General features: G+C 39.1%; 1 protein-coding gene across 1 annotated transcript; it reads left to right on the top strand.

Moving 5' to 3' along the window:
* Positions 1–8,932: 8,932 nt before the first annotated feature.
* On the top strand, positions 8,933–9,535 carry LOC133799896 (uncharacterized). The gene has a single exon (XM_062237886.1). The coding sequence runs from the start codon at positions 8,933–8,935 to the stop codon at positions 9,533–9,535; it is 603 nt and encodes a 200-aa protein (XP_062093870.1).
* The last annotated feature ends 4,497 nt before the right edge of the window (positions 9,536–14,032 follow it).

The raw sequence follows: 14,032 nt of genomic DNA, 5'->3' as shown, positions 1-14,032 counted from the left end.
GCAACAAGGTGACAATATAATTATTATAGGCCTCGAAACTCGAACAAATGCCAATTGTGGTATACCACGTGTCCAGTACTTGAGTAGTGGGCAGACATGGTTCAATGCAATAGAAGTCTAAAAGTCCATACTGTGTAGGTCAAAAGGTGATGACATGAACCCTGATTTCAGCACAAGTCCTTCGCTCAGTTCGGATATAACTGGCAAATAAATATACAGAGAAATAACCAAGGAAATGATATATGTTTATTATCCAAGTAAGCAACTCCGGTTTCACATGGGCACATGTGGTGATAGGCGTCCTGGGTCTAACCCGAGCTACAGATATGAAGGTTGTGAAGCACAAGCTCATGATATTCAAACGGTTGCTGAAGTACGAGCTTGGAGAGATATCCAGCTCGGAATAATTCAAATATACTGCGTACCGGATCCCCAAAGACTCAGGTATTTTTATACACTTATTTATGACCAGCCTGTCATATTTAATGTCCCAGATTTTAGGAGACCATTTATTTTATGATCAAATCATATCCTAGTACAAATGGGAATTGTTTGTATTAAATATAATAAATATATAAATCTGTGATTGACTCGCGCAGTTACCCAAACCTGTCCATGGAATTTCTCTATAAATATTGAGAATATTGGACAGGGAAAGGGACGATTATTTTGTAATACTGAAACTCTGCCAAAATATAGAGAGAAACAACAATAATATAGACTCGTGGGCTAGGTGGGTTTTAACCACTGAACCACGTAAAAAGATTTGTGTTTGTATGAATTCATTTCATATTTCTGTTTATTATTAAGCACTAATTCAACCTTATTATTTCTTCAATACACTGTTAGCGAAAAACCGCGTCAATAGTATGAAAGGACACTGGTCACGTACCTATCGTACATCAAAACACCTTGTTAATCTTTATCAAGCATCTGTGAAGGGGAAGGAGAAAAGTATAGAAGCAAACTTTGCCTATCAAGATGATGAACTTTTCAAAGAGCCCTTGGATATTACACACTTGGATGTTGCAGATTTTTTTAACGAAGATCCCATTAATAGCAACATGAATGTCTATAATGGAGATGAGAATGTCTACAAGTAGAGTCATTTTCCTTTGTCATGTTCTTTTCATTTATTTACTTTGAGGTGTTTAATTTTATTTGGGATGTTTATGTAATGAATTTTTTTTGTTTAAGTCTTTATATTTTAAACTTATCATTTTTTTTTTTTTGTTGGTTAATGAAGAAATGGACATTTGTCATCTTATACATGATTCCAAAAATAATGGTGAAGATATATGTTTGGCAAATAGTGCAACCACTCATACAATACTTAGAAGCGATAAATATTTTTCAAATTTAACAAGAATGAAGGCAAATGTTAATACAATATCAGGCACTACAAGTTTAATTGCAGGTTCCGGAAAAGCCATTATATTGATGCCTAAAGGAACAAAAATTATTATTGAAGATGCTTTATAATCCACCAAATCGAAAAGGAATCTGTTAAGTTTTAAAAATATACGTCGTAATGGATATCATATTGAGACAATAGATGAAAATAATAATGAGTATCTTTGCATTACATCTATTGCTTCAAGAAAAAAGCGTTTATTAGAAAAATTACTTGCTTTGTCGTCAAGTTTGTATGTTACACATATAAGTACAATAGAAACTCATGTTATTCTGAACGAGAAATTCACAAACCTGAAAAATTCATTTATTGTTTGGCATGACTGGTGTTGAAGGTGAAATCTCGTCAACGAAATTCGATCGGAAAGCTCAAAGGTAAGTATGGAGATATTTAGATCGGAACTTGGAATGAACTTATGAAAAGATAAACACAGATCAACAATGGAGTGAGCCTTTGTATATTACTTAATAGCTTGAGTGTACAATGAATTTTCCAACCCCTTATTCTGAGGGGTCCAGGCCTATTTATAGCTGGGCTTTAATGGCCCCTTATACATGGTGGTCCCTCAGGACCAAATATTACATGAGTACACTGTAAGGGTAATAACACAAGTGGTAGTGGTGTTGGAAGAGTGGTGGTTTACTCCAATACGTGTCAAGGGTCTGCAAAAGTGCTCCTGTCTTGGTACCATATTATGCCTCCACTACTTTTTGGGTACAAACCTCATAAGCGTGCTGAGGGAGTCCGTACCATGTACCATTCTTGTACTGCCATAACTTTTCTGGCATGGACATCGTGTCCATACTCTAACTCCCCTTGGTTTGCAAGCGCATATCGTACCTGTACGGCCTCCTCGAGCCACAAGTTTGTATCCTCGTAAGGTATCTTATTGCCATGGACTTCAAGTGTTGAAACCCTTATACATTATTCTAAGGTGCTTGGCAATTATGGACCTTGCGGGATGGCTCCATGAAAATGAGCCGAGAGGTGTCACGTGATGCCTTTGTCGGGACACCCCCAGCAATCCTTATGATGGGTGCTCATGCGAGGCGAGGCCCCTAGGCGCGCGAGACGGCACCTGGGCGAGGCCTCTAGGCGCGCGAGGCGGCACCTAGGCGAGGCCCCTAGGCACGCGAAATGGCACCTGGGAAAGGCTCCTAGGTGCGCGAGAGGACACCAGGGCGAGGCCCCTAGGCGCACGAGACGACACCTGGACGAGGCGAGGGTCGTGGCTGAGTGAGGCACGAGGTCGTGGTTGCGTGAGGCGCGAGGCCGTAGGAGCACCTGCGTGAGATGGCACCTAGGCGAGGCCTCTTGGAGCGAGGCCATGATGCACGGCCCTTGGCGTGGGGTGCTTGGTGGTGTCGCGAGGTGAGGCGTGCAAGTCCATGCGCGCGGATCCCAGGTGGTGTCGCGTGGCCATGCGTACGCGGGTCCCTGGTGGTGTCGCAAGGCCATGCGCACGGATCCCAGGTGGTGTCGCGAGGCGAGGCGCGCAGATCCCAGGTGGTTTCATGAGGTCATGCGCACGCGGGTCCCTGGTGGTGTCGCGAGGCCATGCGCGCACGGGTCCCTGGTGGTGTCGCGAGGCCATGCGCACACGGGTGCCTGGTGGTGTCGCGAGGCATATGACTCGGGTGCCCTCGACATATATGGCTCTGGTGCCCTTTGCACGTAGGTAGGCATATGCCTCTGGTGCCTTTGACAACCCTTACACGTGTGAGTGCACCTCGACCCATGAGCATGTCAACCTCGCGCGGGTATGCCGGAGCTAACTATGTGAGGGCCTTGTGCACCCATCCTCTTGCAATATTTATTTTGGCCCCTTAGCTTAGCATGGCCAAACCTCAAGGCTCATAATGTGTTGTTTCCCTTGAGACAATCTCCCATATCCGAAAGGCCTACAAGCTCGAGCCCGATAGCATGACTAATTGACCTTTATCCCTGTGTTCCAACCAGGGACTAGATATGTTTTTTTTCTTGGTGGATTTTTGGCATCCACAGTTGCCCCCCAGTCTATAGGGAGGCCTTTAGGCATTCTTGTAGACTCTTCTCTTTCTTATTATTATTTTTTTATTTATCATGCTCGAGGTCTTTTGGAACCCACGCGAAAGGGGGTTCGAATGGTCTCTCTTTGGTGCACCTTGATTGTATCTATAAGGATATGTTGACCCCTTGGGTTCTAGTTATCCTTTTATATATTTTTGTGTGCGCTTATTATTTCTTGCAAGAAGCGTCCTTCTCGTCATTAGGCATAGTACTATTTTTGCAAGCGTCTTCTTTGAGACCCTTTTTGCAAGCGTCTTCTTTGAGACCCTTTTTGGCTAGCGTTTTCCTTGAGACCCTTTTTGTAAGCGTCGCCTTTGAGACCCTTTTTTGCAAGCGTCTTCTTTGAGACCCTTTTTGCAAGCGTCTACTTCAAGACCCTTTTTGCAAGTGTCTACTTCGAGACCCTTTTTGCAAGCATCTACTTCAAGACCCTTTTACGATTTTTGAGGTGATCTCCCTTCGGGTCGGGACTTTTATGGCTAGATGGTTTTTGTTCGATTCTAAACTTGATCAGCGACCCCTCTAGCACGACGCCCCCTTCTATGTGGAATCTTCTGACGTATTGGTAGTAGGGCGACTAGAGGAAGGTTCGCTTTCTTCATCATGTGAGTTCTTATGGCCCTCTTCCACACATATGTACTTCTGTGCTCTCTTGAAGAAATCATCTAGATTTGAAACTTCTCTTTTGATCATGTTACCCCATAACTTGCTTCCTGGACCAACTCCGACTATAATAGCCATCTTGAGCTCCACTTTGGTTAAACTTCCCACCTTTGTTGCTTCCATATTGAACCTATGGATGTAGTTCTTCAGAATTTCATTTTTGCCTTGCTTTACGTTAGCGAGGCTGGTAATTGGCATAACGTAATCACAGACCGCATGGTGCTGCTGAAGAAACTCGCTAGAGCATTGCTACCATGATTTGATTGTTCCTGGCCTTAACCTCTTGAACCACTTGTATGCAACACCTTTAAGTGTAACAACAATGAAATGGCATTTTGCTCTGCTGTTGATCCCTCTTAACCTCATCAAGTTATTGAAGTAGTCTAAGTGATACTTTGGGGCTGTAGTACCCTCGTATGGAGTCATGCGAGGCTCTCTGAGGTCGGCGGGGATTTGCCCAGCCTGGATCTCCCTTGTGAAGGGCGAATCACGGTCAAATTCTTCATCTTCTCTGTGCCCGTCAGGTGCGGTGATAATCTTGGCTAGAGGGTGCTGCTTTTTGATGTCTATTTCCCTCCTCTTATTGCTTAAGGAGTCTTGCGGGTTCTCAGACTGACCCCTTGCCTTGGTTGTGCTCCTCAGGGGAGTCGCGGGGGCTACGTTTCTTACTTCTAACCTCTTCCCATGGAGCTTTTCTCTTAGGCCAGGGGGCGCCTCTTTTGAGGTGACTTCTACTTCGTTCTTATGACCATCATCTTCCATCCGCCTTCGCTCCTGGGGGCATTTCGTCGGTCTAGGTCCCTCATGGTACTTTGTCTGGGGAGTTTTACTGGTGGAAAGTCGGGTTCTCCCATCGTCTACGGGGACAGTGTTTTCCCTTTTTTCACGCTCCTTCTCTTTACGCTTAGGAGGGGGTATGCTCGACTGTCCTTGCAGTAGGTCGATTAAGACCTCCTGCATGTTCTCTATCGTTGTAACGACCCAAATTCACTAATAAGGCTTAAGGGCCTTGATTAGTGTGCCGGGAGGGCAAGATGAGAATTATGTGTGGTTATTATGATTAAGATGTATGATTATGATTTTAAGCATGTTATATGACTATGTGAATTATATTATGTGATAATTATGATATGTGAATTGTACTGTGTGGGTGATGTGATACAAACGTGATGCACGTGCCAAGACGGTCCTAGGAAACTAGATAATGGTAACTGGTGATTTGGTAACCTGCGTAACCGTTAGTAACTATAGAGAGTAACAGGTCTTATTGGGGAAGTGGTAGAATTGCAAAGTTAGGGAAAGGACAAATAAGCCCTTGAGGTCTAGTTAGTAAGTGATATTAATGGAGGGTTAAAATGGTATTTTGGCAGTTAGTAGATGAGTTTCAGCTGAAGGGGGAATATCATATACGTGTAACACTTTGGGAGTTGGTTATGCTGAATTGTGGAGACCTGGAATAAGAGCAAAAAGGAGATAGAAAGGAGAAGCAGAAATCTAAACTCTTGGAAGGAGAATCAAGGGATGTTTGAAGTTATCAACCAAGCTTAGGCCAAGAAAACTCAGAGGTAAGATTTTGATTATGTTATATCCAAGTTTAAAGTCTGAATTTTAGTTAAGGAAGGTGAATTGAGATGAGTTGGTGGCTGGTTTTATGTAATTTCAGAGAATTGGGAACCAAGGGGGAAGGAGGTCAAGAGCTGGAGGTTGAACCTATCACTTAAGGTAAGGTCTCTGTATGTTTATTAGGTTTGTTTTGTTAAGGTATAGGGTGTTTGAAGTGTGGGTTGTGCTTGAGTTCAAGCAGTTCATAATTTCTCTGGTTTGAGTTGTCAAGTGGGAAATTCAAGAGTGAATTTTAGGATTGAAGGTGTGAGTGAGCTTGGGCATGATGTCTTTGAGTTGTTGTGAGGTTTGTTAGGGGTTTAGAGTTGGTTTTGGGGCTTAGGATAGAGTTTGGGGTGATTTGGAGAGGTTGGAGCTCGGGAAAATGCGAAGGGAAACCCAGAAATCTGGGTCTGCGATGGTGTGCCGCGGCATGGCTTTTGCTTGCCGCGGCCTAGGGGTCTCTGGAGGTGGGTGCCGCGGCACAAGGAATGTGGTGCCGCGGCACAAGGCAAATTTCAGGGAGTTAAATTTTGCAATTTTTGGTCTTTGCTCTGGGGGTTCGGGGGATGCCTCCGGGGTGTTATTCTAAGGTTTTGGGGGTTCCGAGAGTGTGGATTAGGTACCGGGAAGGTAGTCTTGGATTGGTTAATGACAAAGAATATTATATTTATGTTTTGATTAGGAATTTGGAGAGGCTCGGGGTAGAGGACCGTGCTTGTGGCTACGTGGCATCGGAAATCAGTAAATTGAAAGGTAAGAACACTGCACCCGAGTGTATGATTGTGATGGGACTAAGTGCTCCCGAGAACTGTTTTGTGTCATCGTTGGTATTATGCCAAGGGACACGTATAAGCGGTCTAAGAGTACCGTTCATGATTTCTAGCGCACGGGGCGCGAATTGGCCACTGGGAGCCAGAAATAATAGGATAACAGAGGGAGCAGCTTGCGAGCGCTAGCCCTGGTTATCATTTGTGCATTGTGTTATATGAGCTGATATGCTTTGTATATGAAATACTTGACTATTGATATGCTTGAAGTTTATGAGATGCCATATGTGAGATTGACTTGACAGCTAAATGTGCATGTTCTATTGTTGCTATGTGTTCTTGCTGGGCCTTGGCTCACGGGTGCTACGTGGTGCAGGTAAAGGCAAGAGCAAGCTGGACCAGTCCTGAGGTGGAGAGCTCCGAAGTGAAATGTACATAGCCAGCCGCTCGATCACCACGATCGAGGAGTGTGTCAGGACGGAGATCACCTAACTGCTCATTTTGCCTTAGTATGGCTGTTAACGTATATAAACTTTGTAACTTTTGCAGTATGGCTTTTAAACTGTCATTTTTGGGATCCCATGTACATAAACAATGTTGAGCAGTGAAAATGTATCTTTTGAGACCAAAACGCTTTTAACCCTAGTTCCTCTACTATTTCAATAACACGTTTTCACTTTAATGACTTGATTAGCGAGTCTGGCACTTTATAAACACACAGTGTAGCGGTCCTGGCTATCCAGGGCGTTACAATCGTGGTTTCTAGCCTTCGAGTTTTTTTATGTAACTCATGAATCTCATCCTTGTAGAAGTGAGTTCTTGACCTGGAACTTACTGAGTGTACCCTGGGACCCTTGCCTGGCCCGTGCGTCGATGGACTTGAGTCTTGGTGTCTTGAGCGTGGTGCCACCGGGGGCCGGTGAAGTGGATGCACTGGTGGCTCTAAATGACCTCCATCGAGCCGAATAGCCGGGGATGATGCTTCCGTTTCTTCCCTTGGGGGAAGAGGTTCCTCCGGCCTACCTTCATGTTTAGGCGGAGGGGGGTCTTTCTTGGAAGCCCTCCGCTCTACTCCATCCCAGCGAACCTCATCATCTTGTAGTTGTCGTAGGCGTTTTGAACGCCTTAGCATCTTTCTTTGTTGGAAGTGATGAAAGAATGTTGGCTTGATGCTTGTTCTTCCCACAGATGGTGCCAAACTGTTGACGGTGAAATCTCGTTAACGAAATTCGATCGGAAAACTCAAAGGTAAGTATGGAGATATTTAGATCGGAACTTGGAATGAACTTATGAAAAGATAAACACAGATCAACAATGGAGTGAGCCTTTGTATATTACTTAATAGCTTGCGTGTACAATGAATTTTCCAACCCCTTATTCTGAAGGGTACAGGCCTATTTATAGCTGGGCTCTAATGACCCCTCATACATGGTGGTCCCTCAGGACCAAATAGTACATGAGTACACTGTCAGGGTAATAGCACAAGTGGTAGTGACGTTGGAAGAGTGGTGGTCTACTCCAGTACGTGTCAAGGGTCTGCAATAGTGCTCCTGTCTTGGTACCATATTATGCCTCCACTACTTTTCGGGTACGAACCTCATAAGCATGCTGAGGGAGTCCGTACCATGTACCATTCTTGTACTATCATTACTTGTCTGGCATGGACATCGTGTCTGTACTCTAACTCCCCTTGGTTTGCAGGCGCATATCGTACCTGTACGGCCTCCTCGAGCCACAAGTTTGTATCCTCGCAAGGTATCTTATTCCCATAGACTCCAAGTGTTGAAACCCTTATACATTATTCTAAGGTGCTTGGCAATTATGGACCTTGCGGGATGACTCCATGAAAATGAGATGAGAAGTGTCTCGTGATGCCTTTGTCTGGACACCCCCAGCAATCCTTGTGATGGGTGGTCATGCAAGGCGAGGCCCCTAGGCGCGTGAGACGACACCTGGGCAAGGCTCCTAGGCGCGCGAGACGGCACCTAGTCGAGGCTCCTAGCCGTGTGAGACGACACCTGGGCGAGGCCCCTAGGCACGCGAGACGGCACCTGGACGTGGTGAGAGCCATAGCTACGTGAGGCCCGAGGTCGTGGCTACGTGAGCGAGGGTCATGGCTGAGTGAGGCATGAGGTCGTGGCTGTGTGAGGCGTGAGGTCGTAGGAGCACCTGCGCAAGATGGCACCTAGGCAAGGAATCATTCATTAAACACCTCCAGTTAATCGCAAGACCATTACTTATGAGAACAAAAATCCTAATTTCAGCTTGGGGACATGCTATTTTACATGTTGTAGCACTTGTACGCATTAGGCCAACATCATATCACAAATTCTCCCCATTACAATTGGCCTTTGGTCAGGAGCCAAATATTTCCCATCTAAGAATCTTTGGTTGTACAATATATGTTCTGAGTGCTCCACCACAACGAACAAAGATGGGTCCTCAAAGGAGGCTGGGAATATATGTTGGGTATGAATCTCCATCTATCATTAAATATCTTGAACCCACAACTGGAGATATATTTACGGCACGTTTTGCTGATTGTCATTTTGATGAGACAAGTTTCCCAGCTTTAGGGGGAGGGGAAAAGAAACAGCTGGAAAAACAAATTACATGGAATGCACAATCATTATATCAATTTGATCCTTGTAAAAATCAATGTAAACTTGAAGTTCAAAGAATAATTCATTTACAAAATATTGCAAATCAATTACCAGATGCATTCACTAACCCAAAGAAAATTACAAAATCACATATTTCAGCTGAAAATGCTCCAGTTCGAATTGAAGTTCCAAAAGGACAATTTTCTAATGAGACTAAAGCACGCTTGGAATGTGGTAGACCAGTCGGTTCCAAAGATAAAAATCCTCGAAAAAGAAAAGGAGTGAATAATCAAGGTGGTCCTAATGAAGAGGCTGATAATTTTGAGGAAGGTGTTGACATAAAGAAATCTCTTGAAGAGATTCAGGTGCCTGAAAATATTAGAAATAATGAGATCTCAATAAATTATGTTAACTCAAGGAAAGAATGGGACTGACTCGAAGTAGTTGTCGACAATGTTTTTGCTTATAGTGTAGCGCTAGAAATTGTAAACGAAAACGAGGATCTAGAACCTAAATCTGTAAAAGAATGTCAAAATAGAAAAGATTGGCCAAACTGGAAAGAAACAATTCAAGCAGAATTAAATTCACTTGCTAAACTCAAAGTATTTGAACCTATAGTCCAAACACCTGAAGGTGTGAAACCTTGTTGGAGACAAATGGGTATTTTTACGAAAAAGAAATGAGAAAAATGAGGTTGTAAGATACAAAGCAAGACTTGTAGCACAAGGATTTTCTCAAAGACTAGGTATTGATTATGAAGAGACATATTCTCCAGTGGTAGATGCAATAACATTAAGATATTTGGTTAGCCTAGCTGTTAGTGAAAAACTTGATATGCGTTTAATGAATGTAGTCACAGCTTATTTGTATGGATCACTAGATAGTGATATTTACATGAAAATCCCTGAAGGAATTAAGATTCTTGATGCATATAATTCAAGCCATCGAGAAATGTGCTCAATTAAATTACAAAGATCATTGTATGAACTAAAACAATCAGGACACATGTGGTACAATCGACTTAGTGAATATTTAATAAAGGACGGATATACAAATGATCTTATTTGCCCATGTGTTTTCATAAAAAGTTCAAGTTCTGAGCTTGTTAACATTATTGTTTATATTGATGACTTGAATATTATTGGAACTCTTGAAAAACTTTTAGAAGCTATAGAATGTTTAAAGAAAGAGTTCGAGATGAAAGATCTTAGAAAAACAAAATTTTGTCTTGGTTTACAAATTGAGCATTTAAAAAATGAGATTTTCATTCATCAATCAACTTATGTTGAAAAGATTTTAAAACGATTTTATATGGATAAATCACACCCATTGAGTAGCCCAATGGTAGTTAGATCACTTGATGTGAAAAAGGACTCTTTCCGACCTAGAGAAGAACATGAAGAACTCATTGGTCCTAAAGTACCATATCTTAGTGCAATAGGAGCATTAATGTATCTTGCTAAGTGTAAAAGACCTGATATAACATTTTCTATCAATTTATTAGCAAGATTTAGTTCTTCTCCAACATATAGACATTAGAAAGGGATTAAGCACATACTTCGCTATCTTCAGGGTACTATTGATAAAGGATTGTTCTATTCTAATAATTGTGGGTCACAACTAATTGGCTACGCAGATGCATGATATTTATCTGATCCGCATAAGGCTAGATCTCAAACAGGCTATTTGTTTACATGCGGTGACACTGTTATATCTCGGCGATCAACAAAGCAAACTCTGGTTGCTACTTCCTCAAATCATGCTGAGATACTTGAAATTCACGAGGCAAGTCGAGAATGTGTATGGTTAAGATCAATGACACAACATATTCAGGGAACATGTGGATAAACAGCCAATAAAGAAGTGCCAACAGTTCTCTATGAAGATAATGTCGCTTGCATCGCTCAACTGAAAGGAGGGTACATTAAAGGAGATAGAACTAAACACATTTCACCAAAATTCTTCTTTACACACAACCTTCAAGAGAATGGTGATATCATTGTTCAACAAATTCGATCAAGTGACAATCTTGCAGATTTATTCACAAAATCATTACCAACATCAACATTCGAGAAGATGGTTCACAAGATCGAAATGCGTCGATTAGAAGATCTCTAAGAATGCCAAAATGAGGGGGAGTGATTTCATACTGCACTATTTTTCCCTTGATCGAGTTTTTCTCCCACTAGGTTTTTTTTCGGCAAGGTTTTTAATGAGGCAGTTATTATGGACATCCAAGGGGGAGTGTTATAAATAATAAATATATATATATATATATATATATGAATGTCAAAATATTTTCAATTAATTACCATTAATTATAATTACTATTCGTTTTCTTTAGTTTCCTAATATATGGCTCACATATTTGTATAAATAGGGGATCACCCCATTGAAATAAAGTACTCAGAAAATTCTCTCATTCACTCTCTCTCATCTCTTCTCCTATTTCTTTTTCTGGATTATATTATTTTATATTACATGTATATAATTGTAAAGATCCCTAAAAAATGTCCAAAAATCTAATTAAAATTGTTCCAATCCAATCTCTATATTAGATATTAAGTTTAATATAAATTATATAATATTCAACATTGTAGGTGATTTTTTTATTGATTGTTGAAAATTTTCAAAATACAACTTACCATACTTCATTTAATATGTATAAATTAATATTTAATATAATGTTAAAATATTTAATATTTTATTATATTAATTTTTCTCCTTTAATTTCTTTAATATTCACTTAAATTTCAAAAAGTAATAAATCAATTAGGAAAACTAATTCAATCCAATTAAGGCGAATTAGATTTGAATGAATGATAAATGTTAAAATTCAATATCTAATTAGATAGGATAAGCTTTCTTTACAATTAGATAGGAGCAATTTAAAAACGTTGGATTGAATTAAATCAACATCCCTACAAATGAATGTAGCATATAATGAAACAATATAATATAATCTCTATTAACTGAATGTTTATCCTAAAAAAACAAACAAACAGAAAATATATATAATTTGAAAACTTATTTTCACTTCATTTTATTGTACAAAAACTAAAGCAAATTCTATCTCAATCCTCCCATTGGTCAAAATACCCACATAGAATATACAAAACAACAAATCAAAATTCTTAGTCCAATTTTAGTATCCTAATCTATATTTAACTATTGAATTCATTCCAAATCATTTAAAATATTTGAATAAAAAAATTAGAAAAATCTTTTAAAATAATTCACAAAAACATCACTTTATTCATTTTATCTATAACTTTTACATTACATCATATGTCATCTTCTTTATATTATTAAAATATTATATTTTTAATATTCTTTATTTATTTCAAATATTTATCTATATATTTTCCAATGGTAAACTTTTTATTATAATTATCAATATTATAAAAAATATAATCAACTTACAAGCATGTCATATTTTATATTATGTATAGGGAAAGACTACAGAGTTGACAGTGTTTTGTCAAACACCGATATTGACAAAAATTGGTTTCAGCGTGTGAACAGTTATAAATTATAATTTTTTACTATCATAATGTATAATATAGTCATTTAGAACATCCACAAATTTTCAAGAAATTCCAAATAATATACGGTGCTGAAAATAAGATTAAAACAGTCGAATTTTACACGCATGCATGTTTTTTAGTGCATGCATGCAACAAGCTGTTTAAGCCTTGTTTTCGGCACCGTAATGGGATGTTCTAAATGACTTCAATATAGACTGTCATAAATAAAATTTTGAATTTAAACTATTCACATGCCAAAACCAACTTTTGTCAACACCATAGCCGTTCCCATTTATATGTAACATATATAAAAAGAGAAAGAAAGAAAGAGAGAAGATGAAATCTATCCATATATATATATATATATGAATTTTCTTAGGTAGGGGCATCACTTTTTCCCTCATCATAGGAGAGTTTTTAATTTTTGGCACTTGAAGAAATTATAGCTCAATTTTTTTTGTATGATAGCGTACATTATAGTTATAACAGACGTCGTGTAAATTTTCAAGAAACTCCGAATAATTTACGATGTTGAAATCAGAGTTGAAACAGTCACTTGCACACGTGTCTGTTTTTTTTTCATATGCGTAGAAAACAGACTGTTTGAAATCTGATTTCGGCAATGTAAATTATTCCGAATTTCTTGAAAATTGGCGAGATGCCTACTATAACTATTATATAAGCTGTCATACAAAAAAATTGTGTTATAATTTCTCTATGTACAGAAAATAAAAAATGCTCATGCGATAGGAGCAAAAGTAATGTCCCTTCATAAGAAGTATCCCATATATATTTATATGTTATGGTTATATATATAATGAAACAAAGAGAGAAAATAAGTAAAGTAATATAATATGTTTACATAATGGATAATGTATTATAAAGAGTTTATACATTTTTAGACTTTATGTTATGTCTCTATTTGTTTGGATCCTGTATTTTGACAAATCTATTTTTTAATCTTGTGTTTTATAAAACAGTTCAAACAGATCCCTAAACTCAATTTCGATAAAGAAAAAATTAAATATAACAACACAGTTGTTAAGCATAATGATTTGGTTTTTGTTTGGAATTGTTAGTTTGGTTAATTATTTATAATTTTAGTTCAAAAAACTTAGACCAAAATCGAATTGAAGTTTCTATTTGAACCATTTTACAAAATACATAGTCCAAAAAATTATTTGCCAAAACACACAAACAAGTAATCAGACAAAATACAAAGTCCAAAAAAAATATAATTTAAAAGATTATAGACAAAGGTAAAACAATTTAAAGGATAAAATATCTTGCTCTTTTAGGACTCCTAAGCTATAATTTAGCTATATAGTCATTTTACATATGCTCGTGAGTGCTCTAAAATTAGAAGAATAAATTATATGTTATGCATTATTCATTACATAAAAA

This window comes from Humulus lupulus, chromosome 9 (genome assembly GCF_963169125.1).
Source record: "Humulus lupulus chromosome 9, drHumLupu1.1, whole genome shotgun sequence".
Classification (NCBI taxonomy): domain Eukaryota; kingdom Viridiplantae; phylum Streptophyta; class Magnoliopsida; order Rosales; family Cannabaceae; genus Humulus; species Humulus lupulus.
This window is presented reverse-complemented; position numbering and strand designations above follow the sequence as displayed.

Excerpts from the sequence above, each read along its gene's own strand:
- LOC133799896 (XM_062237886.1), top strand. The coding sequence starts at position 8,933 with ATGGGTCCTCAAAGGAGGCTGGGAATATATGTTGGGTATGAATCTCCA.